This window comes from Laetiporus sulphureus (assembly GCF_001632365.1).
Source record: "Laetiporus sulphureus 93-53 unplaced genomic scaffold LAESUscaffold_33, whole genome shotgun sequence".
Lineage (NCBI taxonomy): Eukaryota > Fungi > Basidiomycota > Agaricomycetes > Polyporales > Laetiporaceae > Laetiporus > Laetiporus sulphureus.
In genome coordinates, this window is record NW_024468542.1 from 341798 (window position 1) to 367797 (window position 26000).

Here is a 26000-nt window from a genome sequence, read left to right on the forward strand (position 1 = left end):
TTAAAGGGCACTAATCCGCGTTCGTACGCTTTCTGATGGGGTCTCGACTTCGCATGGGGCCCCAAGCAGGCCCTACACGCCGCCGAACGTCACGTCCGTATAGCTAATACATAGATGCTATTTGCCACGGTGTCAAACGTTCCCGTCTCTTCTTCTTCACTGCCACCATGGGATCGCTCTTTTCCAAAGGCTTCACTCCGGATGACCTCCCCGATCTGACCGGCAAAGTTATCGTTGTCACTGGAGGAAAGCAAGTCGTCGTCCAGATGTATCGTCTTTCACAGCTACTGATTGTTATGACAGTGCAGGAATAGGCTTCGCGACCATACAGCATCTTGTTAGACGAGGAGCGAAGATTTACATGGCGGCACGCAACAAGGAACGCGCCGATCGCGCCCTTGAGAGGCTGCATGCTTCTGGGATCGGCTCCGGGGAAGTAGTATGGCTATATACCGACTTCAGCAATCCCGAGCTCGCGAAGAAAGCAGCGGAGTCGCTCAAGGAGAAAGAGGAGAGACTCGACGCCGTGGGTACAGGCATTCTATTTGCAGTACCGTGTTCTTCGCTAACCCGTTAAAATGATAATCCGTCAGTGAATTGTGCTGCCTTGTGAGCATATTTAGACACAAGAGACGCAATTTGCTTAATTCTATACTCGTGACAGATTGCTTGTACCCTATGCCAAGACGTCGGACGGTAGGTTTTGCTAGTACGTGGCGCAATCCGATCCATACCTGATGGTGGTGAAACAGGGATCCAAGATGTTGTGATGGTTAAGTGAGCGTCACATGTGGGCGCTGGCGAAACGGCCAAGGCTCTTACGATGCGTCGCAGTTATTTGAGCCCTTTTGTCTTCATACGAACCCTGCTTCCGATACTCAAGCGGACGGCGGAAGAGCCGAACAGCGATGTTCGCATTGTTCATGTAGGTGGCATGAACATATTGCTAAATGATCGCTAACATTATCTGCAGCTCTCCTCTAAGGAGCACTTCAATGCTCCGAATGACGTGCACTTCCGCAACGTCGAGGACTTCAACGTTGAATACAGTGATTACTCGCTTCCTCAGTACCAGCGATACTGTGCGTTGAGAAGTGTACGAATTCAGGTGTCTGTACTGACCAAGATGCCGTAGCGTTGAGTAAACTGATGGGAATCCTGTTCGTAAAGGAGTTGCAGAGACGACTCGATGCAGAGAGCAGTCCAATCATCGTGATGGCCGTCCACCCAGGCGTCGTCAATACAGGTGAGTATGTCTTCTTCTCCTTTCCTAGTCGCATTCCCGCACCCACATTCGGGCCTTACAACCGTCCTCAGAAGGAGTGCAGAAGTACGCTCACTCGGTCGGGCCCATCCTCTCCCCCATCTACAGTGTCATAGCCAGTACCTTCTTCGAGCGTCCGGAAGTAGGCGGCTATGCCCCGGCATTCGCTGCTGTAGCGCCAGTGGTACGTGCCGAACCAAGGACCTATCGCGGTGCTTACATTGTTCCTCCGGGAATGGTGGGCAAACCAAGCCGGTTGGCTGAGAGCCCCGAGTTGGCGAAGGAGCTGTGGGAGACGACGGAGGGTATACTGCGGGACCTTGGGATAGATCTTCCGTAGGAGGTGCGTACCCGTAATGCGATGCAGATTGCAATGTAACAACAGCCATCTACGCTTTATCCAATACATGGGCATCAAGTTTAGGACTTTGATCCGCTCTGCGTTTCTCATAACTGGATGCTGTGGAAGCCAGTGGCGATGCGAGAAGACTGAGAAGCGGGGGTGCATACGTAGCGCGCGAAAGCCCTTTCCTTACGTTTCAAGAGATTCGTTGGTGCTCCATAACACCAGTCTGAGACTTCCAGACTTTGATGAAGCGGAAGACCGTGCGCCGACGTTCTGATGTATGATGATAATGATAGCGCGCGGTTGCAATGTACATCAGGACATCTCCCTTCCGCTGGGTACCTGAGCATATGGTGCAGTAAGTCAATTGTGGATCCTGCTCGCCCAACGCCCGCTGATGCAGGCTAAACCCTGCCTGTATCTCGCTTAGGAATTAGACCATGTCTCATAATGGAAAACGTTCAAGTCATCGGCGCGGAAGCAAATTCTGCATCACCGGATCAACGGTTGATGATCAAGCGAGGTCTTGGCGTGGTCGTACGCGTTTGAGACACGAACGCTCGTGCCTAAAGATCAACTCGTGCATTGATCTTCGGTGATACTGCCGGGCTGTTCGCTCAGTTTCTGTTAAGTTGTTCTGATGCTCGCCTGGGCGTGCGGCTGCAGAGCCACCGATGCTGTGATGATCAACTACGAAGCGCGTATCGGGTATGCCGTCGGAAAGATTGAATTGTTCGGATGCTCATATGAGAAGAGACGGTGCTGATGCGTGTGGTTCTGTCCCTGATCTCTCTCGCTGCCATGGCTCTCATTGACCTCAATCCCACGATGGGCGCTACGTTTGTTGGTCTCCTGTTGGGCGCGGTGTAAGCTTTTGTTTTTTTTCCAGAAGAACTTCGCACAGATTCACTGACATGTCAACGTGCTAGGTTTCATGGAATAACGACGTTGCAGTCGATTTTCTATGTATGGTCTTTGACTACGTGCGCCTTAAGACTTTGGCGTGCTGATGTAGCCATTCCATGACGTGAAGTATACGACCTATCCAAATGACAAGATTGTCCTGAAACTCATGGTATGTCGAGATTTATCGCGATATGTTCGAATCTAAGCGATTTTTGATCCCTCGCAGGTGGCCTTGCTATGGTATGTTTACAAGTATAGCAACCGATAGCCCGACGAATCATGACCTTTCGATTCAGGCTTCTCGACTCGCTCTCATTAGCCATGATTGCGTACGGCCTATACAAGTACTTGATCACGGACTTCCTGGATCCGCTTGCCCTGATGTACATGGACTGGTGAGTGTACGCGGCATCGCTTGATCTAATTGTGTCGTCTCATGAACTGGATCACAGGGGCCTTGCTGTACGTCTCCTTTGCGTTGGCAGCCGACGGTTACTGATGTCACCGTCAGACCGAGCCTATCGTCTCTGTATGTCTACCGGGAACACGTTACGAGTAGCCAATGCTCACATTTTCGCAGGGTATCATAGCCTTCATTGTCTACGAGTGAGTTAGTCATCAGATTGAGCATGTCATAGTGTTGAGATCCCTGCGCAGGTTCCTAATCTACCGCATATGGATGCGTAAGCTATGGTGCCTCTCGACTGTGGCATGGACTCATTGCGTTACAGTGAACAGACGTTTGGTGATCTGCGTAGTCTTCCTCGTAAGTATTGGAGGAGTAGTGGTGCACTTGTTGCTTGACGCTGATGGCCTTGCTAGGCTGCGTTTTCGCTGTTACCTCTCGGTGAGTGCTTAAAATTGATCTATGGCCTGCGACAAGGCTGAATAAAAACTTTTCTTAGCGCTGGCTTTCGGTGGGTGAGACCTCTGGAATGTCCTGTTCTGCTGCTGATTGTCCGGAATCCAGTTGCATCCCTAAAATCGTGAGTTGACTGCATGCAAAACTGACATGCCATAGTTGACTGATACCGGTCGTAGAGTTATCGGAGGAGAGCGCCTGTGGACGAGTATAACTGGCCTGAGGGTACGTGGTAAAAGGGCGCATTCTCGAGTAACAGCTTACACAAGCCTCCCTGAAGTGGGTCGCGACCACCGCGGACACCACGACAGCAGCCCTTGATCTTATAATCGCCTGCACGATTTGCTGGCAACTGTACAAGAGTCGTACTGGCTTCATTCAGTAAGCGCATGATATACAAGAGCGTGAAGCAGGGATCCTGAACGCTCCTCTTGCAGGACCGACAAGATCATCCAGAGGCTGACCGTGTATACCATCAACACTGGCCTGCTCCCTACGTGAGCACAGCGCATATTCGTGCTGACGCGTTGGGCTGACTGTACATTTCTCCAGTATCGTCAGCATTGGAGGACTAATTGCTGTGAGCAATGTTGCCGACATTAGTCAACTACGCCGGTTTGACGTGCAACTTTGATAGTACCTGGTCGCGCCTGATACGCTCGCATTCGAGGTCTTCAACATCATTGTATCAAAAGGTGCGTTTCTCATGTTTTCAAAGAACGTGAACCTCATAGCTCATCCTCGTAGCCTACACAAATACTCTCCTTGCGACGTGAGTGCTGCCAGAGGAGATCCTATATGCTGTTTGCTAAGACTTTGGTACTCAGGTTGAACAGCCGACAGTCCGTGAAAGGATATGCAACGAATTCTAGCGAAGGATTTTCAGCTCCCAATATGGCTCCTGTCGAGTTCAAAGTGGGCAGGCCAACGTTACCGACTGCTAGATCTGGCGACTCCTCGATCGACGACCAATCGGAGGAAATGCACTTTGCATCTGTGAGCATGTGGCCTCGAACTCCTGATGATGTATCCGCTGATGAGGCATGTAGGCGAAGGTTGCCGGGCCTGACTCGGATGCTCGCCCGTACGGTATAACAAGGCAATTCATACCCTAGACGTTCCGCCAAACAGGCTGTCTAGCACCTCGCGTTCACCTGCGCTATGCGCGTGCATCCCCCCGCGACCATCATCACGACAGTGTCACGATATTCATTTCGGTTCACGCCTAACTAAAGCCGCGAGTCATTGTGCGGCTTGTGACGGTGTTGGTAGCGATCGATGACTTGTTCCAAGTACTAAGTCCTAGCAAGTTCTTTATTGAAATTTCGTGCCTGTATTATGTCTCGTTATTTATTTGTGTCGTTAGCTTGTTGACGAAATCAGAATGAGCGAGTCTTGTCTCAGAAGAAAGCACCAGGGTGCCGCCCGGTGGCACAAGCTTGCGTGAGTCCGGCGCTTGTCCGAGTCGCTTGTTCTTGCCCATCCCGGGCCAGCCAGTCATTCCAATCACTTCAGCTTTTGTACGCTAGCTCTGCTTGCTGTGATAGCGCGAATGCCATACCGGGCTACGGAAGGTCCTTGTCGACTAGCAAGACTAGGCAAGGCTGGATTCTCATCGTTCTTTATCCGTTGTTTCTGCGGTGATTGACCTGAAACATATCAAAATTCGACAAGGTTGCGGCTACCGCCCGAAGATGACACTCGGATATGGAAAATTCCCGCAGGAATCCTATATGAAGGCTGCCTTCTTTCTCAGTGACGTTTCCAGGACGACCCTACAAGCTCTGCTGCCTGCCGATGTGGCCATTCTCGTCGTACCCGGAACGCTCCGTGCAAGAGCTCGAGGATGTCTACGACTATATCGTAGTTGGTCGGTCAATCGTATGTCACTTTGGTTTGGAGAGTTGTTGACTGGACAGTAGGAGGTGGCACTGCTGGATGCGTGCTCGCTAGCAGGCTCAGCGAAGATGAATCTGCAACGGTGCTGCTAGTAGAGCGCGGAGGCGTTCAGGATTCTTGGATCGCACGCGTACCATTGCTTTCCTCTCACTTCGCATCAGATGGCTCGCGCTCTCGTGTTTGGAAGTCCATTCCGCAGGAACGCGTCAACGGGCGCGCGTTCGAGTTGGCTGGAGGTAACTCGTTGGGTGGCTCATCCAAGATCAACGCCATGCTGTACACGCGCGGCCTTCCCGCGGAGTACAATTCGTGGAGCCAGGCGGGGCATAAAGGGTGGAGCTACGATGAGATTCAGCCGTACTTCGTCAAGTCTGAGACGGATCTCGATCAGAACCCAGAAAGTGCCGACGCGTTTCATGGCGTATCTGGTTAGTCTGGTTTCGTCCGTTATACATTGCTTTTACAGGAACTGAAAGCGTGTATACTCATACAGGCCCGTGGCAAAACAGATCGTACAAGCAAAATGTTTGGGGTCATACTACTCCGTGAGTGCTAACATATCGACCTGGCGACCCCAATTGAGCGTTGATTGTGTCTTAGAATCATCGAAGGCGCGAAGGCATTAGGAGTTCCATACGTAGACGATCTCAACTCCCCTCTCCATCCCTCACACGGCTGCGCGAAGATGCACTTCAATATTGACCAGCGTGGCTACCGCAGTTCCACCCTCACGGCATTCCTGCCCCAGTCGGTTGCATCACAGCGTGCGCAGCGCTTGCACATCTGCACACGCACTTCCGTGCTTCGCATTGACGTGCAAAAGGGCGAGAAGGATGTTTCAGAGGCAAGGGGTATCCATATCCAGGCTCTGAACGGGCGCTCGTCATCAAGGTTCATTGGGGCGCGAAGGGAAGTCATCTTGTCGGCCGGTCCTGTGGTATCTCCTCAGATCCTGATGCTCAGCTAATGGCTCCATTCCAATAGAAGCTACTGTCTCTGATATTCTCGAGAACACCTTCAGTGGGATTGGCCCGCAAGGACATTTAGAGAAGCATGGCATTCCGGTCATGAAGCATCTGGCTGGGGTAGGATCTCACCTGGTGAGTTCCTGTGCTCCGCTTATACTCATCGGTTGCATTAATTCTGTGCATTGTTTCTAGCAAGACCATCTGGGCGTCCCTGTGCAGTATCGGGTGCCATTACGCGACTCTGTGGTGCAGCTGCAAGTTCGACCTTGGTTAATCATCAAGGAACTCTTCTTATACCTTTTCTTTGGGCTTGGGATCCTGCTCGCTCCGGTGCTGGAGCTATCCATTTTCCTCCAGTCGCGGCTCTTCGATGCAGACTTTCGTACTATCACACCTACTAAGGCAGACGAGGATGCCTCGTTGCCCGTGAATATACCCGATATTGAAGTCATGCCCGTACGTGAGGCTTTCAATCAAACTCTTTCCGCTGGCTAGATACATATTTTGCAGATCGCTTGGAGCGACATAGCGGCATCAAAAGTCAAAGGCGATGGCGGCCTCGGATTTCTCGTGATACCGCTGAGGCCAAACTCGAAAGGAACGATTCGATTGGCTTCGAGCGACCCTCGCGATGATCCCGTTGTTGATTTGAACTATCTTGCCACCGACTACGACTGGACGATCATGCGCCAGGGTATCCGTTTCACAATGCGCCTCAAGGAGCAAATTTCTGCTAGAGGCTACCCAATCCGTGACTATCTCGTGCCGCCCAGCGAATCCGACTCCGACGTCAACGAATTCATTCGCCGCTATGCGCAGACGTCGTATCATTATTCGTCTACGTGTAGGATGGCGCCGGAAGACGGCGGAGTTCATGCAGGCGGGGTGGTCGATGACAGGCTGCAAGTGCATGGCGTGCGGGGACTGCGGATTGCTGACTCTAGCGTGTTTCCACATATCTTGAGCACTCATCTTGCTGCAGCTACTGTCGCCGTCGCCGAGAAGTGCGCTGACATGATAAAGGAAGAACATGTCAGCAAGGTCTGCTAGAACCCGTTCAGCCTGTGCGATCCCTGGTGGAACAGCGACGTCGTGTTTTGGTCATTTGTGAGTCTATGTCCTTCCTAAGTCATGCTCAATACCCACTGAAACGTAAAACCACAGTCATGCAATCGTTTTCTTGCTGGCGTTCATTCGTGGCGATGGCGTACCAAACGACGAGACGTTCACTTACGCGACTCATTGTGGACCGTTGGACGCATCATCCACTTATATCAGAACAGGAGGTTGTCTACGTGGTGGCAGCTTTAGGCAGCCCCAGAATGAAAACTCTCGAAGAGAAACGTTACCCAAGGTTAATCCAGACATTAACAAAACTTAGCCTAAATATCCTAGATTGCAATTGTCGTAGAACTTATCATATTGACACATGGAACTTATCTACACAAGCGTAACTAACAGGAATACTTACGGTTAAAGGGCCACATCGGTGCCACAGGCACCATAATTGGCTATCGTAATGCTCAGCTCAGCGCGCTCGACTCACTGCTCCTGTCAAAGTCCGTCCACGACGACTGAGATGTCTTGCTCGCCTTGCTATGCTATCGTTGCAGTCTTCTCGTCTCAAGCCCCTCAAAATCGAGTTCGGGAAGGAGGGTACTAGCTCACGATGAGGATGGTTCGGTGCAGGCACCTGGTTGACCATGCAATTGACAACGAAGCGGATCTCGCATTATTCAAAGCGTCGGATTGCATCACAACATATAAAGATGATTGAGTCCGAAGTCCTCACTGGCACTATTCAATCTTTCCGAACCCCTCTCTTCCATTCGTCATGCTGCGCTCTACGCCCTCCCATTCGCCTGTTTCAATCGTGGTCGCTTGTTACTCGAAAGATAGTGCTGTATGGATGGAGAGATTGAGGGGGAGGGAGTAAAGCTGTGATTAAGACACGACGAAAGACACTCGGACCCTTGATTCAGGAAAACGGCTTCGCGATTGCTCCAGCGCGGGGCACGCCTGGCACGTCTGCCCGCACGCCGATCATAGCAATGTCTTTGCACTGAATGCCCATTAGCAGACAAGGCGACAACGAGGTGTGAATCGAACTCACATTAGCAGCCGTCGAGGTTGCCTCTTGAGACCGCCTTTCTAACTCGGTGGCTTCTCCCAGCGATTGTTCATTGACATGAACATGGGCCATAGTCTGCGGCTTCGAACTCGCAAATAGCTTGGTCTCTTGCCCCGAGGAAGTCGCATCCTCGATGCCATGTTTGTTGGGCAATTCCATCTGCACGTACGTTAATATATTGTCCGCTCATGTATGTTGATAAAGAACTCACCATGCCTCTAAGAAGCCTTTTGCTAAACTCTGCATTAATGTGCTGCTCTCTCTCCTTCAATAAGTCCAGAAGGCCTACTTGCAGCTCGGGGGATTGTCGCCTTTGCAGTGGCCGGTCGATCACACCAGGACCGGCTTCATCGTGAAATGTCTTGATGACCACGGTAAGCACACAGGATAATACGGACGTGTCATGGCTGGTGAACTTACTTGTTTACCCTCATGGGCCGTATATCTCTGTGTGTTTGCATAGCCAGTGTTGCTGTAATCGTATACAGTCGTGAACCGAAGACGGGGTGGAGCGATCGGTTGCTTGTCGTGCGACAGATGCTCTTTACGTTCAATGGCGGTAGTGTTGTCGATACCGAGTCCTTTGAGGGAGTATCCATTTGTATGGTCGAGATACGGCTGAGAATGTGGCGCGTTATCGAAGCTGGATGATGAGCAGAAGGCGTGTCAAATAGGTATTGTCAGTATGTCGCGTATCCCCATCCAGCTTGTATACCAACTAACATTAATTATCCTCTGCAGGTGCTGAGTGGAAGTTATGATGAAGGAGGACGCGACGCAAGAGAGCGAGGAAGACACGTTGGCGTTGGGCGCCAAATCCGCCTTGTCCGACTTAGGCTATCGAGTGGCAACCACTCATGGAGGGGCCCTCAATTTTCGCGCAATATGGTATCATTATGAAATAACATGTACTGGGATACGATGGTATGTTCTACTTATGACATTGGAACGCCGGACTAATATGTTTTGCAACTCTTTTGCGAACATCAAATGTTTACCGACATTTCATTGCAGCCTTCCTTCCCGTCTGTAACTAGTCATCATGCGATCGTTCTCCTTCCGTATATACGTCGCCTCTCGAATCTTGGCGGCGTACTATGCTGTCTCTCGGCTGTTCTCTGATCCGGAGACCTTGTCCTCGATATCCTGCAGGCAATGAGACATTTTGTACAACTTCAAGCGTTCGATATCACTAACCATGGTACGAATCCTTTTCGTGGGCCTGAGACGTACGGGGCCTTGCTCCGACCATTTTCCATGGCGCATCGTCTCCGGTTGCGAGGTCGTCCAAAGGGAGTCATCACCAGCTCTATTCATGAAGGCTTGTGCGTCCTCCTGCTTCAGGACCACGACTTTCCCGTCCATATCTCGGTATCCCCACTTGCCATGTAGGATACTATCATATGACTGTCGGGCAGGATTCGGCTGGGGCATCATCATCAAGATGGGATGCAGTCGTAGTTCGCCATGTTCATCATTGGCGGTTTGCTCGCCATCCCCGTCAACTGATTCGGCCCATTTCCAATATTGTTCCCCGGCTTGCAAGGACTTGTCTTCGGCAAGCGTGATCCAAGATGAGCAGGTGCGGTGTGTCCAACCGCCGAAGTCCTGATCCATTCGACGGTGAGCGCACAGAATGACGCGGACATTGAATGCTGACCTGATTAACGGGAACGCCGTCTATGTTCGTGTGATTTTGTGTATTCATAAAGGCTTGTGTGTCGGGACTCTGTTGATCATCGACCTCCGGATCCCCGTCGTCGCCCCAGTCGATCCATCGACTGAATGATGGCATAGGCGCGTCTCCCTCATAATCCACTGACAAGGTGCTCAACGTGCTCTCCATTCGAGGAGTGGCCATAGCGAACTTCAAGGCCTGATCGACTAGATGACGAGTGGCAACGCGACCGAGGTGAACAACGTGAGCAACAGACAGATGTCACGCCCGGGCCTACTGTCTAGCGTGTCGCAGAAGGCAAGCGAAGATGATCGACAAGCAGACGTCGAATGCGTGGCTTTTATGCTTGTGGTGAGTGGGCAAGTGGAACGAGTCAAATCGGACATGTTGATGGCCACTAACGCGTCTGTGGCGGCCATCATGCTCGCTTAGGGATACATCAAATTTGGAGTCTTGGATTGAGAAAAGCTAGCGAAATGTATATATATTGTGAGTGCCTTAAAAACTATGTGACCGAGACGATGTAGTAGACAAAATCTGTTCAGATGTCTCGCGAACATATTGAAAGGCCCGCTCTTCCTTCCACCCTTAAACAGCCGCTCGCAAACGGTTGATTATCCTTTCATGGCGGCACACATTCTCCCCCCCCTCGTTGTCGTCGTCCAGCATCATCTCCGAAAGTGGTGGCAACTCAGTGGCTGAGCCCACAAGTCCGCCCAACAAGGCCACTTCGCGTTCATGCGCTCCTTCCAGTTCATCCAGTCGATAGCCAAGGTGGCACTATGGTGCTCATTATCGGTTTCCCAGGAGATGCCCTTTCCGTTTCAGACCGTGCCAGCTACACGAAAATGGCCGCACAGCGAGCACGGACTTCAATACACGATCTCGTAGCGATCCTTCTGCTTCGTTCTGACATGGTTTGACAGCTTGTCTCGCTGGCTGAGATTTACCTTGTCGGTCGTTTGTGGCGATGGCGTACCAAACAATGACGCTCACTTACGTGACTCGTTATGGACCATTGGAGGTATCATCCACTCATTCCGGAACAGGAGGTTGTCTATGTGTCGGTGATGGCAGCTGTTAGACGGCTCCGTAATGAAGAGTCTCCGTGAGAAATGCTACAGCAAGGGTTTATCCAGATACTGGCGAACTCAGCGTAGATACCCCAGATTGTAGTTGTCTTAGTACTTGTCATGTTGAAATAAACTTATCACAGAATCTACCTTTAATCATCAGTGGATAGGGCCACATCGGAGCCACAGGCACCATAATTGGCTATTGTAACGCTCAGCCTTGCAACGTCAACCGTCTCGAGTCACTGCTCCTGTTGAAGTTCGTCCAGGATGACAGGGATACCTTGCTCGCCTTGCCGTGTTCTCCTTGTAGTCTGCTCGTCTCAAGGCCCTGGAACTCGGCTTCGCGAAGGATAGTACTACGCTCACGATGACAACGGTTCCGTGCAGGCGCGTAGTTGGTCGTGCAGGCTGTCTCATCGACGACGAAGCGGACCTCGCGTTGTCCAATGCATCAAATTACAGCGCAGCATACAAAGACGATCAAGTCACATCCTTACTGTCAACATTAACCCGCTAACTGCCTTCCTTCCATTCCTTGTGTCCCGCCCTACGCCTTTCCATCCGCCTGCATCCATTGTGATCGCTTGTTGCTCGGAAGATCATGCCGCACGGACGGAGATGTTGAAGGGGAGGAAGTATGGTTGTGGTGAACGAGATTGGGAAATGCACTTCGACTCTTGGTTCAAGGAAATGACTTCGTGGTTGCTCCTGGGCGGGGCACGCCTGGCACATCTGCTCGTACGCCGCTCATACTGATGTGGTTGCCATGGACATTCGTTAGCAGACAAGGCGAGAATCAGATTTGAACTGAACTCACATCATCAGCCGTCAAGGCTGCCTCTTGGGACCGTCTCCACCTCGTCGGCGTTATCCAGCGCTTGTCCATTGGCACAAGCGCAGGGCACGGTTTGCATCTCTGAACTCGCCAGTAGTTCAGTCTCTTGCCGCGAGGAAGTTGCGGCCTCACTGCGATGTCCGTTGTCCACCTTTTTCTGTACGCATGTCTATATATCGTCCGTGCTCATGCGTTGCCTTATAACTCACCGTGCCACTAAGAAGTCTCTTCCTGATTTCGGCATTGATATGCCTTTCCCTCTCCATCAACAAGTCGAGAAGGCCGACTTGAAGCTCGGGCGATCCTCGCCTCAACAGCGGCCGGTCGATCACTCCAGGATCGGCTTCGTCGCGAAAAGCCTTGACAACTACGGTAAGCGCACAGGATAATACGGATGCATCGTGGCTGGTGAACTTACTTGCTGACCATCGCGGGTCGTATTACTTTGTGCACTTTCGTAGGCAGCCTTGCTGTAATCGTATACGGTCGTGAACCGAAGACGGGGTGGAGCGATCGGCTGCTTGTCGTGCGAGAGATGCTCGTTACGTTCGATGTCGGTGGTATTGTCGAGATCGAGGTCCTTTGAGGGAGTATCCATTGTATGGTCGAGATCAAGTTGAGAATGTGGCGCGTTGTTGCAGCTGAACGATGAGAGGAAGCGTGTCAAATAGAGGTATTGTCAGTATGTCGCGTATCAACATCCAGATTATATACCAACTGACATTATGTGTTCTCTGAAAGTGGCCAGTGGAAGTTATGATGAAGGGGGACGCGATGCAAGAGAGCGAGGAAGACACGTTGGCGTTGGGCGCCAAATCCGCCCTGTCCGACTTAGGCTATCGAGTGGCAACCACTCAGGGATCGGCCTCAGCCTTCGCGCAATATGCTCTCATTGTCAAATAATATGAACTCGAAAACTGTCGTACGTTCTACGTATGATTGCGGAACATTGAGATAAATACAGTCTGGAAACATTTTTTGCGAACGTCAGATTGCTGTTTAACATTTCTTCGCGATCTTCCCTCTGAACCTCTACCTGCTCCACACGTGATCGTTCAGCCTAACGTATTGCAAACGCTTGTGGCCTGCTAAGTCATTTCCTGGCTGTCCTCCGATTCGAGGATGTCAGCACGCGCATTCTTCGGCCAGCTTGCCCTCCATACCCTGCAGCCGGTTCAAAGACTCCTTGGCCGGCTCCAAAGCATCAACATCAATCCCGTTCCGCATGACACGAGGCACCGTATGGCATTGGAGGATAGACGACGGGGAAAGTCGGGAGGCAATAGTCCTGTTGGGACTGCCGGTGTTGTAAGCTTCCTCGCGGTTATCGAGTCGCTGATTGATCCTCTCTCTGATTGGAAACTCGCAAGAGGAGGAGGACAAGGACGAAGACGAGGAGAACCGGCGATTGGGAGCCCTTTGAGAGTTGCGACGTCCGGAGCTGTACGCCCCCTCACGATAGTTGCACTGCCATTCGGCAGACGGCCTGCCGTAGGAGTCGACGGTCTCAGGGTTCTACGAGCGTTGGTCAGGCGTTGCTCTCATCACACACACCGTGCGGCTCACCGATGCCGTTATAACCTCAGCCGCGAGATCCTGGGCTTCTACTTCCACCTGTCTTCTGCACATCTCTACAAGGTTGAATGCAACCGCCATTTGCTCACCTCTCAACAAGAGACGCATGAACTCGACTGGCGGAAGGGCCGTCTGGACAAGTTCGCCACCAACCTAGCCATGATATAAGTGCATCAAACGAATGACCTTCGAAAACAAGGCAGCCTACCATGCTGTAGAAGGATGTTCTATTATCCCTGACAGGCACGATGCATTTCCATTCCATTTCATCGCCCAGCGGTTCTGCTGATTCAGTATCGGAAGCTACCTGTGGCGTAGGTCGGATAGTTGGATGTCATATGGTGAGTGCACAGATTAACACGGATAGAGTGGTTGGCTGACTTACTGATTGGATTTCGTCGTTCAACTCGTCCGTGTTAATTTGTGTATTCTTCAGAGTAAAGGTGTTGTAGGCGAAGGAAGTAGTCCGATGACCACATGCAGATTCTGACAGCTCCGGACGAGGCTGTATGATGAGAAGAACGTATGGTAGTTTTTTGAGTAACGCATTGCGTGCTCTTTTCAAGAACTTGGAACCGAAGGCCATCGTTGAGCGTTCGCGATGAGCGAGAATGAAGACAAAGGACAAAAGGTAAAAGACTAATAAAGCAGTGGCCACGTCGCAACGATGCGTCGTTGAGCTCAATGAGATGCGATACTCAGCGCGCGATGCGTTGATCAGGTATAGGGCACTGGTCGTGGTGGGTGGACAAGCCTTGTTTGGGGAGTGGCACGGCCGGCCGAGTCGGTATCTGTATGGGCGCTTATACTAAGCGCCTGCCACCAAGCCAGTGCGAGCCACGCGCTATCTCGTGCCAGCTGCGCTCCGTCATCCCGCCTTTTTGCTCTCTGGAATGTCCTTTTATTTGATGTGTATGCAAAAAAGTAAGCATAAAGGCGTCTGCGCACACCCTCTGTTTTGTCTGCTCAACGTCGATTACGGACTACCAGAACGCTGCTGTAGACGGTTAATAGAGACTGTCAATTCATTGCATGCATCTGTCACCGATAAGTATATCTATGTTTGGGCTTATGGCTGCGTTCTTCATGCACTAGAGATAGTTCACATTTCAGAATGTGTGCTGATTACGAACAGTACGCGAACTATGATTTTGGCCGAAAGCAAATGCATTCCGGCAACTTCCATTTTTTTTCGGGTGGCCGCTATCACTGTAATGTCTCCTCTGCAGAACATCTGACGAAAGGAAAGGAAAAGGGGAAAAAAAGGCACTAAACCCACTATTTCGATATATATCTTATCGCATTGATGGTTTCCGCTTGTTGAATGCATCTCCAACGTTTGAGGATTCTCTAGCAATCGTTCATTTTGTACTATGAAGGAGCTACAGGCAGCTCATAATTCTGTGGTACTTGTTTGACCTGTCTAAGTCATAAATTATGCTGCTAAATCTGATTCATGATACTCGAGAAATGCATCATGCATGGTTTTCATGCGGCTTGGGATGCCAAGCTCATGTTAAATCAGCAGTCATCATCAATGTATTTCTTCCATAACCCCCTGCCTTCTAGATGCATTCATCGATATTGTATTTCAATCTTCGACACAAGAGCCTGGTAGATAGGCGAGACTACTGCTGACCTTGGATCCCACTATCGAGTGGCGCAGAGCCACCGACGCGCGTTGCACAGCGTCACTGCATCACATGATCGCGTTTCGGACTAGTACACATCGGCGTATCGCTCGAAATCGAAGTTAGATTATATTTGCATGTCGAGGCCGACCAACAATTCTTCCTTGTCAAAGGATCCCATGATACTGAGAGCTGTTCATCTACGGTCAGTTATTCTTATGTATTGCATGATTCATCTCTGGCATATTTGAAATTTGTAGGTCGCGTTCCAAGCACTGAGCGTGTATACACTTATGAGTCTATGTTGAGTCCTTAAGTTATGCCGATTATATACTGAAAAGTAGAACTGGAGACTCGAGATGATGCAGTTGTCTTCGATGACGTTCGTTGTGATGCATCCCAAACTTACGCAACTCATTGTCGACCGTTGCAGGCATAATTTTGGAATGGGATTGATGCGTCATCGTCATGAAAAGTCTCGATGAGAAACGTTACGCACTGTTAAACCAGCTTTTGGAAACTCAGCCCAAATGTCCGAGATTGTAGTTGTCTTAGCACTTGTCATGTTGACATGGAACTTACCACATAATCTACGTTTCGTTAATGATCGGTGATCTTGAAGGGCCACATCGGCGCCACAGGCAAGTACTGCCGTAATTGGCGATTGTAATACTCAGCCTCGCACACTCGAGTCCCTGCTCCTGTTGCTTTTCATCCATGGCGACTGGGATATCTTGCTCGCCCTCTTGTCTTCTCCTTGCAGTCTGCTCACCTCGAATCTCTGGAATCTGAGCTCGGGAAAGAGAGTACTACGCTCACGTCGATCATGCAGTCTGTCTCATCGATGACGAAGCGGACCTCGTGTGTTCAACGCATCGAATTCTATGATAGTGCAGCATATAAAGACGATCAAGTCAGATCCTGACTGCCAACGTCAGCCCTCCAACTGCCTTTCTTCTGTTCGCTATGTCGTGCTCTATGTCTTCCCATTCGCCTGCATTCACCATGGCCGCTTGTTGCTCGGAGGATCATGCTGTACGGATGGAGAAGTTGAGGGGAGGGGGCAAAGCTGAGATGGAGAGATGAGGAAAGACATTCGAATTCTTCTTGCAAAAAAACGACTTCGCAGTTACTCGAACGCTGGGTCACGTCTGGCAACGTCTGCTCACGCATCGCCCACATTGATGCTCCTGCGTTGGATGCTCGTTAGCATTCAGAGCGACAATCAGGTCCAGAACTGACTCACAGCATCAGCCGTCGAGTTGGGACTGTCTCTTCATTTTGGTGGCTTTGTCCAGCGATCGTCCGTTGGCCCGAACACGGAGCACGTTCTGCGGCTCCGAAATCGCAGACAGATTGGCCTTATCCTCCGAGGTAGTTGGATTCTCAGTGCCATGTCCGATGGGTACATCGGTCTGTATGTACATCTGTATATTATGCGCTCTCATATGTTGATATCTGACGCACCGTGGCATTGCGAAGCCTTTCCTTATTCTCTGCATGAATTTGCTCTTCCCGCTCCTTCAAGAGGTCAAGAAGACCCACTTACAGCTCGGGGGAATGTCGCCTCTGCAGTGGTCGGTCGATCACTCCGGCTTCATCATGAAATGCCTTGACAACTATGGTAAGCACACAGGATATTACGAATACATTGTGGCTGGTGAACTTACTTCGCGACCGTCATGGGCCGTATTGTGCTGTGTGTTTGCATAGGCAGCCTTGCTGTAATCGTATACGGTCGTGAACCGAAGACGGGGTGGAGCGATCGGCTGCTTGTCGTGCGAGAGATGCTCCTTACGTTTGGTGGCGGTGGTATTATTGAGATCGAGGTCTTCGAGAGAGTAGCCATTGTATGGTCGAGATCTCGCTGAAAAGTGGCGCGTACTCGCAGCTGAGCGATGAGAGGAAGGTGTATAAATAGAGGTAGTTGTCAGTATTCCGTGTGTTTGCATTCAGCGCGTACATCAACTAATGTTATGTATTCTCTGAAGGTGCCGAGTGGGAGTTACGATGAAGGGGGACGCGACTCAAGAGGGCGAGGGTGACATGTTGTCATTCGGCGTCAAGGTCACCCTGTCCGGCTTAGGCTATCGAGTGGCAACCACGCACGGACGGGCCTAAATTTTCGTGCAACATGGTCTCATTGTCAAGTAACATGTAGTTGTATATGATGGTAAGTTCGAGTAATGACATCGGAGCGTCGAATTAAATACAGGTTTTGAACCTTTTTTTGGCGAACATCAGATGTTCTCCGACATTTCATTGCAGTCTTCCTTCCCGTCTGTAACTGGTCATCGTGCGATGAAGCGGAGACTGTCCTCGGAGTGTGGCACTATCACCAATAGGACAATGTCGCGGATTCGATCAGTGCGATCCTTCAAGGCGGACTTGGCTGCTCGTCGACGAGATTTAAGTAATCACAGTATGACTAAATCCATGCGGCGCGGCTGAGTTTGCTTTCAGGTGGACCAGAACACGTCTGTGGCAGATGGATTGTGGTCACAGCGTACGATGGACGCTAGGCTAGATGAAGACATCGAGGCACCTTCCTGGACGGCCACTGCCTCCGTTCTTGGCATATCGGGGTAAATTGTGAATAGAGCTCGCAGCGCTGTGGGCAACGTTTGATGAAGCTTGCAAGTGTTCGACATCACTGACGATGGTGCGAACCCTTTTCGTAGGCCTGACACATATGGAGTCTTGCTCCAACCGTTTTCTGTGGTGCATGGTCTCCAATTGGGAGGGCTTCAAAGGGTATCTCCGCCAACTCTATTCATGAGAACTTGTGCCTCGTCCTTTCTCAAGACCACGACTTTCCCATTTATATCTTGGTATCCCCACTTGCCGTGTAGGATACTGTCATATGACTGTCGGGCAGGAATTGGCTGAGGCATCATAATCAGGATGGGACGCAGCCGTAGTTCGCCCTGTTCGTCATTGGTTATTGCCTCGCCAGATGCCTACAACGAAATGAGTATCGCAGCAATCCACGAATTCTTCTAGACTCACGGCAGCCCAATATTCTACGAGATTTCTATCCCCATCAACCGATTCGGTCCATTTCCACCACTGTTCCGCGGCTTCCAAGGATTTGTCATCGGCGGGCATAATCCAAGGAGGACAGGCACGATGCTTCCAACCACCGAAGTCCTGATTCGATTCACGGTGAGTCCACAGAATGATGCGGACGTTAACTGCTGACCTGACCAATGGGAACACCGTCTGTGATCGCCTCACTCTGTACACTCATGAAGGATTGTGTGTCGGAGATCTGTTGATCGTCCACGCTCGGGTCCGGGTCATCGCCCCAATTGATCCATTCATTGAAGGACGGCGTGGGCGCATCTCCTTCATAATTTACTGACAAGGTGCTCAATTTGTTCTCCATTAGAGGAGTGGCCATGACGAATTCAAAGGCCTGACTGATTAGATGACGAGTGGCAATGCGACCGGGTTCAACAGCGATGAGCAACAGATAGATATCACGCCCGGGCCTACTGCCTAGCGTTTCGCAGAAGGGCAGAGGAGGCGGTCGACAAGCAGAGGTCAAATGCGTGGCTTTTATGCTCGTGATGAGCGGGGAAGTGGGACGATATCCAAACAATGCAACTCGAACACGTTGATCTGTGGCGGTCATCACGCTCGCTTACGGATGCATCAAATCCGAAGTCTTGGGTTCTAAAGAGGCCGGGAGATTGTGTATATGTTTTGTGCTTGCCTTGCCTTACACTATGTGGTCGAGACGGTGTAGTAGACAATATTCTCTCCAGCACGTCTCGCGATCAAATCGAAAGGCCAGCTCCTCCTTCCTCCCTTAAGTGATCGCTCGCAACCCATGATTATCCTTTCATGGTGGCATTTTCCCACACCTTCTCCTTGTGGTCGTCGTCCAGCACCATATCCAATAGCGGTCACCGGCCCGGTGGCTGAGCCCATAACTCCTCCCACCAGGACCACTTTGCATCCACCTGTTCCTTCCAGCTGATGCGGCCAATGGCTAAGGTGGTACTCTAACCCTGAAGTTAGCAAATTATGTCTGGATGTATTCGCCGTTTTCTCTGCCTGTCTCCGAACGGCACTAACTCTTTGCCTGCATGTTTCATCTGCCAAAAATAATATGTCTTGATTGTGCATCTTGAATTTCTCCAGCGCTTCGTATGGCCCTTGCTGGCCTGGTCATTATTTGAAGCACGAGGCGTTGACTCCGACAGAGACATATCTATAATACTGGCCGAAGCAGACGCAGCCTTGGAACTCCAATGCTTCGGGTCACCTCAAAATGCGTTTAGCTAGATAGAAGAGGGAACTTTAACCTGTCATTGTGTCCAACGAAGGTCGTTTCTACGGCATGGCCTTGTTTCATGGCTTCATGCGCGTTATCGCTGCACGAACGGACGGGTGGAACGACTATACCACCACTAAATGCTATGTAGCTTAGGATTGAGTTCTTCCTTGTATATGACTGAACCTTAAACACTCAAATCAGACAACCCTCCCATGAGAAAAAATTGTTAGATTTGTTATCGACTTAATGCTCTTTATAAGGATGGCATCTCCACGCGTGGAATATTTATGTCTGGAGGCCCGCAGGCATCGCGTTCAGCCACAGCCGCGTCGTTATATCATCACGTGGTCGCGTATTGTGCGATTCAGTGGGTGCGCGCTTGTTCGACCACTCTCTCTAGCTCTGCTCTGATTTTCAGCGCATAGCATTCGCAGAAATACCCTCTATAAGGCATTCCTTACTATGGAGAACCCACATGCTGAACGACAGAATATCCTCCTCCAGCGTATCATCAAGAATGCCGTACGTTTCCCGGTTTCTTGTCGGGGTCGGCTGCGTAGTCTTTATTGACATAAACCCTAGGATAAATGCACAGAAACCATTATTGAGTTGAATCACTGTCTGGAGGAAATCATCCGCGCAAACTCGCAGGTGAAGACGGCAGCAGATTTGGTGACGAAATATCGGAAGAATGTGCAATACAATTTGGAGGCGATGAAAGGCTCAGAAGATGCGAAGTAGCTGTATGTCGTCCAGGAGGGATACGAGGGCTTTAGATTGTTTCTGAGCTGTGAGTCGATCGCATATCATATTCTTAGCCCCGCCGTTGACACAACTTTTCCAAGTACCAATCGTCAACTTCAGACTGCATGAATTGCTAAATATGCTGTACATCTTGTATTGTAGCTGTATAATGTAGACGTTATGGGAGCATCGCTCTTCTCAACGACAACTACTGATGACTGCTATGTGAAATGGCGATTTTGTTGTCCTTCCTGAATCCTCAAGGCCTCACTCGACAGTCCAACTTGTTGCTTGTATATATAGTGGAGGCACCACTGAATACGACGTGACTTCATGCATTTCCAGCTTCACAAACACAGTACTACATATGCCACACACTGCGCACGGATGGCCCACAAGTCCAAACTGATACCATGGTGGTTGCGTTGAGCTAACTGGTGGCAAGGCGAGCGAAATTTCAACGCCACTGTCGGAAAGTTAGACGCCATCGTGGCGCTCAGCGCGAGAGAGCAGCCCGATCAGAATCTTTTCATCGAGTTTCTATAGGTTCCTATGGCCGCCATCACTCCTTGCTTTGGTCGCCTCAGACGTCGCCGTCATGACTTGTGCTGTTTGTGTCTGCAGCGTTATATGTGGGAAGCTGAGGCGGCGTGCTGTATCAGAAGAGAACTTCAACTGCTTGCGCGATCAACCCTGCCGTAGAGGTCGTTACGTCGTGGTTGGGCCTCTGGGTTTGCGCCTTGTATTAGAATCGGCACTAGTGAGTAACACGCTCGGACTGCTTCAGTTGTCCATGTTGCATCCTTACTTCCTTCGTGCGTACCTTGCAATCGATCTCCTCCCGCCTTCCTCAGTTCGGATAGTTCTTGCGATTTGCAAAGCTGGATAAAGAAGGCGTGCGGAGTATAGGAATCGTGACGTGGAGACGGAATGAGACGTACCTGCGGCTCCCTGTTTGCATCCTTGCCGACCTGTGGCTAAGGCGCGAAACGCTTCAGATGACAAGGGGAGCTTTCACTACCGTTATCGAGGTATGCGGGATCTTGCAAACGATTGCGGGTGAACATTTGGGCGTACCCTGATGTCTGTTGATTTTCCAGGGACCCTTTGTGAGTAATGGAGCAAAGAAGGAGCAGCATACCTTTTTACTGATCCGAATTGTAGTCAGCTCAACAGTGTCGCTCTGACCGCATCCCTCAAACTGGCAGCCTCGCAAAGATCCTACAGCTGGATTTATATGCTCCACGCCATTTTGAGGTCCTCTTTTCCATTCAATCAATCAAGTCCACGCCTGGGACCGTGGTCTCCGGAAACGGCTTCCGGCGTGAAAATGGCTAAATGGATAAGCGGACGCGTCAATCCATTGCCTTCTGCTACACCGTTCAGCGTGAATGACATCTCATCAACCTTGGAGAATGCTTACAGATAGCTGGAAGCTTGTGATTGCAGGGCTAGACGCAGTTACCAGAGGCCGCACATATTCGACCGGACTGCAAGGCACTCGTGAGCATGCAGCATGAAGCGATACCCACTCGAATCCAGTTGACTTACTGTTGTCTACCAGGTCGCTGTATGCGTTCATGCGGTGATTCACATACCTCAACTCATGACATTCACATTGCGCTTAGATGGTGCATTTTTCGGGCAAGTGATCCCATTACCTAGAAATCGGTATGCTCACCATCACATAGTGCAGATGTGAAGGTCTCCAAGATTAAAACTCACCTTCGTGGCCTCAGTCTTCCCCGTCTTCGCACGCCTTCGGAGAATAATTGAAGCCCCGATGTTCAGGCTGAAGCTTACTGCTCAACGAAGTATCTGGAATGTTGGCCATATGTCGCAGAGCTAAATGAATAATGGCGGCTGATCTGTGTGCGACGGATCAGGTTCTTCTAGGGATGGCATGTGGCCACTAGACCTATGATTATTGTCCCTTCGAAAGCGAAGAACGCCAAACATCAGAAGGTGTATCCTACTCTATCACTCGTCGACCGGATCAGCGAAGAATATGAGAGGTGGAGCAAAGGATGTTGGTGCTCAAGGGCTAAAGAAATGGACAAATTGCGAAATATGCGTTCTGAACTAAGTAAATCCAAGCATCTACGCGCCCGTGGCGAGTAGTGTGACCACAGAAACCAAGGGCTATCAGAACGCTAAGTAATTGTCTGTGTAACTCACTCGAGTGAGTTGTACATGAACCTGCCTGACGTTACCATTATAGCTCCTAGCAACTTCGGCCGCTGCGCATACATCATTCGTCTCACGGGCAATGGGCGCCAGTACCATAAAGTGTATCTGGGCTGGAAGAATATGTGCGTATGTTGTTTTCTATCATTATTTCTATCTCCAATGCTGCAAGCCGAATGAGGCCTCCTTATACACGTACATGTGTTGGGGTTCACTTGCACACTACGAACTGCCCTCATTTGTTTCCTCAACGTCATCCGTCCTCCATTGACCATTATAAGACTCTTCGCCAGCCACACCAGCCGTGCTCCCTCTGCCTTTCTTCCCCGATCACGGTACGCCTCACAGCGAGGCGACTTCACTGCTTTCTTGGTCCTGCGGTGGATCGTAGTGCAGAGCGGCGCAAGGAGCATGACCAGCTATAACGGAAGCTTGATACAACTCACCGATAAAGTGCTGTATGCTGTCGATGTCCGGAGAAGTGCCATCCGTCATTGGCATGTGCTCATCAACGCGTTGGTGGTCGCCAATGTGTGCCATTTACCACGGATACGCAATGTGAACTCAAACCTCGGGACCGATGTCTTGGATTGAAAGGCCACATTCATCCGTCAAAGCCGTATGTCTACCCAGGACCTTCCACAGAGAGTATCGCAAGCCAGGGATCTGAGACATCAAACAATTCCTGTGATGAACTACAAAGCGGCGTAGTGTCCTCGGCCTTCCCGAGCGCTCCCGCGCCTTTCGTGAAGTCAGGGTCTTCGACGTCGAGTACGGCTCCGCCCATCAGCTGACATTGTCGCTCTTTCTCCGGGTCTTCAGTATGGGGGAGTCGCTCAAAGTCTCTCTGATCGTCGCCCGTGGATTCTTCGCTTGTGCTGTACGATCGGCGTTCAAAATCCTGCTGGCAAAATCGATTGTCGTTCTGATTGTGGTGTACGCAACGTCTGCTTACCCATTTTCTCGTAACGGCAACATTGTCGGCCGTCTTCTTCGACTCCGCAACCTGCTGATTCCCCGAGTCTCGGCACCTTCCATCTACCGGTGGCACCGCTAGTCTCGACGGAGCTGCCGACTTGGATGATGACTTAATGCCATCTACGTAAGTAAATAAACCCAATGATACCTAATGTCAGCTTACAGTTCGGTTGCAGTCCTCAAGACAAGGTTGATCGCATTGAATGCTGTAGCTGTGCGCTGCACGGCCTAAGGAAACTGCAGAACCTGACGGGCCGGCTGATCGTGAACGCCGGATTGCAAAACCTTCTAGCCTGTCGTGTCCGCACTGGAGACGTTAACGGTAAGCACAGAAGTTATGACGAACTCAACGACTCGCTGACTTACAGGCTGACGTTCGTGGGTCGTCTTTACTTCTGTGCTTGCAGCCTTTGTAGCCGTGAGGATTTTCAATGAGCTTGTTCCATTTGCATCATCTTTCCGCATTCGCTTGGCTCTTGGCTCGATGATAAGCAAAAGCCTGCGTTTAATGGCTACTCCAGCCTTCTTCAAAAAGGAAAAGTCCATCTATAGACCGTCTCTGGATGAAACGTCACGCTGCCATGGTAATGTCAGTATGTGATTCTGTGCTGAATGCACTCGCGGGTATACTGACATAGATTTGGCATGAAATGAGTACGGAAGACCGAGTGGCGTACTGAGCGGGTCATGATCAAGTGCGGCATCCCAGAAAGGGATCGCTTATATCTGGGCGCTAACAGTCTTAATGGGCGATTCCAAAGCAATCGCAATCTGCCTGAACCCAACGGGCCGGAAAATGGCTTCGAACTCCATGACTCATCTTAGCATGCATAATCTGCCGCTCACCAGTGCAGGGTGCCGTCGCTAGATACCATGTGTGACGTTCACATCTGGCCTTCATCCGACGTCTCCGCTGCTCTTCAGCTACAGCGCACTTGCTCTGCGTCGTCGACCGCTTATCAGCAATAGCGTGTCCAAGTGTACCATTCTACACCTTCGCATTCCATCGCCTCGAAAATGATGGGCTGATCCCCTAGCTCGAACCCACCGCATTGTCATCGCTAATGAACACATCTAGCGAAACGACCATTTACCATGCAGAATCATACTTGATCTAATCTGGATACCACTTCAGTTTCTGGCTACCCTCGATGCCTCCGGTGGATGGTCCGGAATGCAATTCCTCTTCGTTTCTTCGTAGAAATCGTTCATCATAACGCTGGGCTACCGTGAGTGTCGTGGCATATATCCGCACAAAATACAGCAACGCATTGCAAACTGCATAAGAAAAGCAAGAGAGCATATCGATGTGGCATAGTGCGTAAGTCCTCTCGTTCAACTTGGAGATAGATAGCATAGCTAAAAATTACTCTCTTTTTGTCGTGTTTTTGGTGGTGAAGAAGGAGGTGGCTAGTCTTTTTTTTGCGGTGTCCATGGTGGTGAAAGGAAGTCATACGTGTGAACATGAGGCCACGGCTGGAATGGTCGCCTACCATCCTCTTGACCTGTCGGAGTCCAGCTTCTTGTCAGTACGTGTGCTATGGCTCATCGCACTTGCTGGCACGCGGAAGAAAGACTTTGCGCCTCGTCCTCCGCGGCTACGGAATGCTCGACGATATCCCGAAGACGCACGGTATGGTGTATGCCTTCGTTGCTTAGAGAACGATTGGCTGCGATGCCTCCCTTCTGATTTCCTCGCTTTCGCTTCGCTGCGGTTCGTGCGCTGCATATCGGAGGAGGCTTCTACTGCGGTCGGTAACTGCTCCAAATCCTCATCGACGAATGTGTCGCACTCCGAGTGGTCAAGATGGCTCCCAAATTGCTGCTCTTGTGATAAATTGGAGTCTTCGGCGTCTGAGTGGGGATCGTATGTGTAAACCTCTGTGTTCGCTTGGCAGCTCGCACATGAGCAGGGCTGACATTTTCGTAATCTGTGAGCCGCTGTTCTCGCCTACTATCTATCACGATGAACACTCACCGGTTGCTGGGCGTCTTCAGGCCCAGGCAATTTGTCAAGCAGATTGGGAGCATACTTGTATTTCCAGTCATGCAGTTCGACTGGCAGTCGTGGGCGCGTCAGGCGTGCTATGGGAGCCACTGAGTCAGGTTCTGTCCGAAAATGACATGCTTCCTCGACGCATCGTTCGGTCTAAACGAGGCTGTCAGTATGTCTTTAGGGTGGGGCGATAGGTCCGTCGCTCACAATCCAATTTGCGGTCTCTCTGTCATGTTCGTGGTCAGGTTCACTATCATGTCTCCATGACGTTCCTTGGCGGATGAAGGAATCCGTTCGTGGATAATGATATGTCTGTGACGAGAACTGTGGTGAGTTACTTGATTGGCATTCATATTTTTTGCGCACTCACGGGGTCGTGATTCTCGTTCCACCATCCTTGGGTATTCGCGGGCGTGCAGAGCTGTGATGAACAGGACCATTCTCGTTGTTGCTCATACCAACTACGCGGAAGGTCAGGATGCGGCACGACTATCATCTTAACGAAAGGAATCTTCTTCTTGATAGCGTCACGGGCTCTTCGCAGGAACTTGAATCCCATGTGCAAATAATGAGGAGGGAAGGGGTATGGAGCGAGGAAGGTGGGAAGAGATTATGAGATGATGGTCGTGCTGCTCGTGG

General features: G+C 50.6%; 11 protein-coding genes across 11 annotated transcripts; 6 read left to right on the forward strand and 5 right to left on the reverse strand.

Moving 5' to 3' along the window:
- Window positions 1-44: 44 nt before the first annotated feature.
- Window positions 45-1790, forward strand: LAESUDRAFT_728251 (NAD-P-binding protein). The gene is made up of 9 exons (XM_040909397.1): window positions 45-250; window positions 304-530; window positions 594-609; window positions 665-696; window positions 753-777; window positions 835-925; window positions 974-1082; window positions 1136-1246; window positions 1318-1790. Exons 1-9 carry the CDS (start codon window positions 168-170, stop codon window positions 1602-1604), a joined length of 981 nt encoding a protein of 326 aa, XP_040762132.1. The 5' UTR covers window positions 45-167; the 3' UTR covers window positions 1605-1790.
- A 492-nt stretch (window positions 1791-2282) lies between these two features.
- On the forward strand, window positions 2283-4785 carry LAESUDRAFT_728252 (uncharacterized protein). Its single transcript, XM_040909398.1, has 22 exons — window positions 2283-2318; window positions 2365-2476; window positions 2540-2576; window positions 2644-2685; window positions 2743-2756; window positions 2813-2911; window positions 2969-2978; window positions 3028-3045; window positions 3097-3122; window positions 3174-3199; window positions 3248-3282; window positions 3339-3363; window positions 3422-3433; window positions 3487-3502; window positions 3558-3603; window positions 3659-3759; window positions 3816-3875; window positions 3931-3958; window positions 4016-4073; window positions 4126-4150; window positions 4206-4374; window positions 4428-4785. Exons 2-22 carry the CDS (start codon window positions 2412-2414, stop codon window positions 4491-4493), a joined length of 978 nt encoding a protein of 325 aa, XP_040762133.1. The 5' UTR covers window positions 2283-2318; window positions 2365-2411; the 3' UTR covers window positions 4494-4785.
- Window positions 4786-4849: 64 nt separating this feature from the next.
- Window positions 4850-7724, forward strand: LAESUDRAFT_744360 (GMC oxidoreductase). Its single transcript, XM_040911306.1, has 8 exons — window positions 4850-5248; window positions 5301-5705; window positions 5771-5822; window positions 5878-6168; window positions 6299-6377; window positions 6438-6701; window positions 6756-7352; window positions 7410-7724. The coding sequence occupies exons 1-7, from the start codon at window positions 5176-5178 to the stop codon at window positions 7293-7295; spliced, it is 1704 nt and encodes a 567-aa protein (XP_040762134.1). The 5' UTR covers window positions 4850-5175; the 3' UTR covers window positions 7296-7352; window positions 7410-7724.
- A 219-nt stretch (window positions 7725-7943) lies between these two features.
- On the reverse strand, window positions 7944-8530 carry LAESUDRAFT_728255 (uncharacterized protein). Its single transcript, XM_040909399.1, has 2 exons — window positions 8419-8530; window positions 7944-8341 (listed from the first exon to the last, which is right to left on the reverse strand). Exons 1-2 carry the CDS (start codon window positions 8514-8516, stop codon window positions 8224-8226), a joined length of 216 nt encoding a protein of 71 aa, XP_040762135.1. The 5' UTR covers window positions 8517-8530; the 3' UTR covers window positions 7944-8223.
- Window positions 8531-11951: 3421 nt separating this feature from the next.
- Window positions 11952-12563, reverse strand: LAESUDRAFT_761224 (uncharacterized protein; the record flags this gene model as incomplete). Its single annotated transcript, XM_040912882.1, has 3 exons — window positions 11952-12122; window positions 12175-12332; window positions 12392-12563. The coding sequence occupies 3 exons, from the start codon at window positions 12561-12563 to the stop codon at window positions 11952-11954; spliced, it is 501 nt and encodes a 166-aa protein (XP_040762136.1).
- Window positions 12564-12988: 425 nt separating this feature from the next.
- On the forward strand, window positions 12989-13777 carry LAESUDRAFT_728261 (uncharacterized protein). The gene is made up of 2 exons (XM_040909400.1): window positions 12989-13492; window positions 13552-13777. The coding sequence occupies exons 1-2, from the start codon at window positions 13088-13090 to the stop codon at window positions 13606-13608; spliced, it is 462 nt and encodes a 153-aa protein (XP_040762137.1). The 5' UTR covers window positions 12989-13087; the 3' UTR covers window positions 13609-13777.
- Window positions 13778-17210: 3433 nt separating this feature from the next.
- On the forward strand, window positions 17211-17658 carry LAESUDRAFT_308504 (uncharacterized protein). The gene is made up of 2 exons (XM_040901938.1): window positions 17211-17344; window positions 17416-17658. Exons 1-2 carry the CDS (start codon window positions 17339-17341, stop codon window positions 17620-17622), a joined length of 213 nt encoding a protein of 70 aa, XP_040762138.1. The 5' UTR covers window positions 17211-17338; the 3' UTR covers window positions 17623-17658.
- A 260-nt stretch (window positions 17659-17918) lies between these two features.
- On the reverse strand, window positions 17919-18279 carry LAESUDRAFT_715672 (uncharacterized protein; the record flags this gene model as incomplete). Its single annotated transcript, XM_040907172.1, has 2 exons — window positions 17919-18131; window positions 18181-18279. The coding sequence occupies 2 exons, from the start codon at window positions 18277-18279 to the stop codon at window positions 17919-17921; spliced, it is 312 nt and encodes a 103-aa protein (XP_040762139.1).
- Window positions 18280-19863: 1584 nt separating this feature from the next.
- Window positions 19864-20436, forward strand: LAESUDRAFT_703698 (uncharacterized protein). The gene is made up of 3 exons (XM_040906526.1): window positions 19864-19978; window positions 20039-20246; window positions 20302-20436. Exons 1-2 carry the CDS (start codon window positions 19919-19921, stop codon window positions 20195-20197), a joined length of 219 nt encoding a protein of 72 aa, XP_040762140.1. The 5' UTR covers window positions 19864-19918; the 3' UTR covers window positions 20198-20246; window positions 20302-20436.
- Window positions 20437-22475: 2039 nt separating this feature from the next.
- Window positions 22476-23244, reverse strand: LAESUDRAFT_728266 (uncharacterized protein). The gene has a single exon (XM_040909401.1). The coding sequence runs from the start codon at window positions 22925-22927 to the stop codon at window positions 22730-22732; it is 198 nt and encodes a 65-aa protein (XP_040762141.1). The 5' UTR covers window positions 22928-23244; the 3' UTR covers window positions 22476-22729.
- On the reverse strand, window positions 23013-25920 carry LAESUDRAFT_761228 (uncharacterized protein; the record flags this gene model as incomplete). The annotated part of the gene is made up of 6 exons (XM_040912883.1): window positions 23013-23288; window positions 23343-23485; window positions 24998-25280; window positions 25344-25514; window positions 25569-25673; window positions 25732-25920. 6 exons carry the CDS (start codon window positions 25918-25920, stop codon window positions 23013-23015), a joined length of 1167 nt encoding a protein of 388 aa, XP_040762142.1.
- Window positions 25921-26000: the final 80 nt, after the last annotated feature.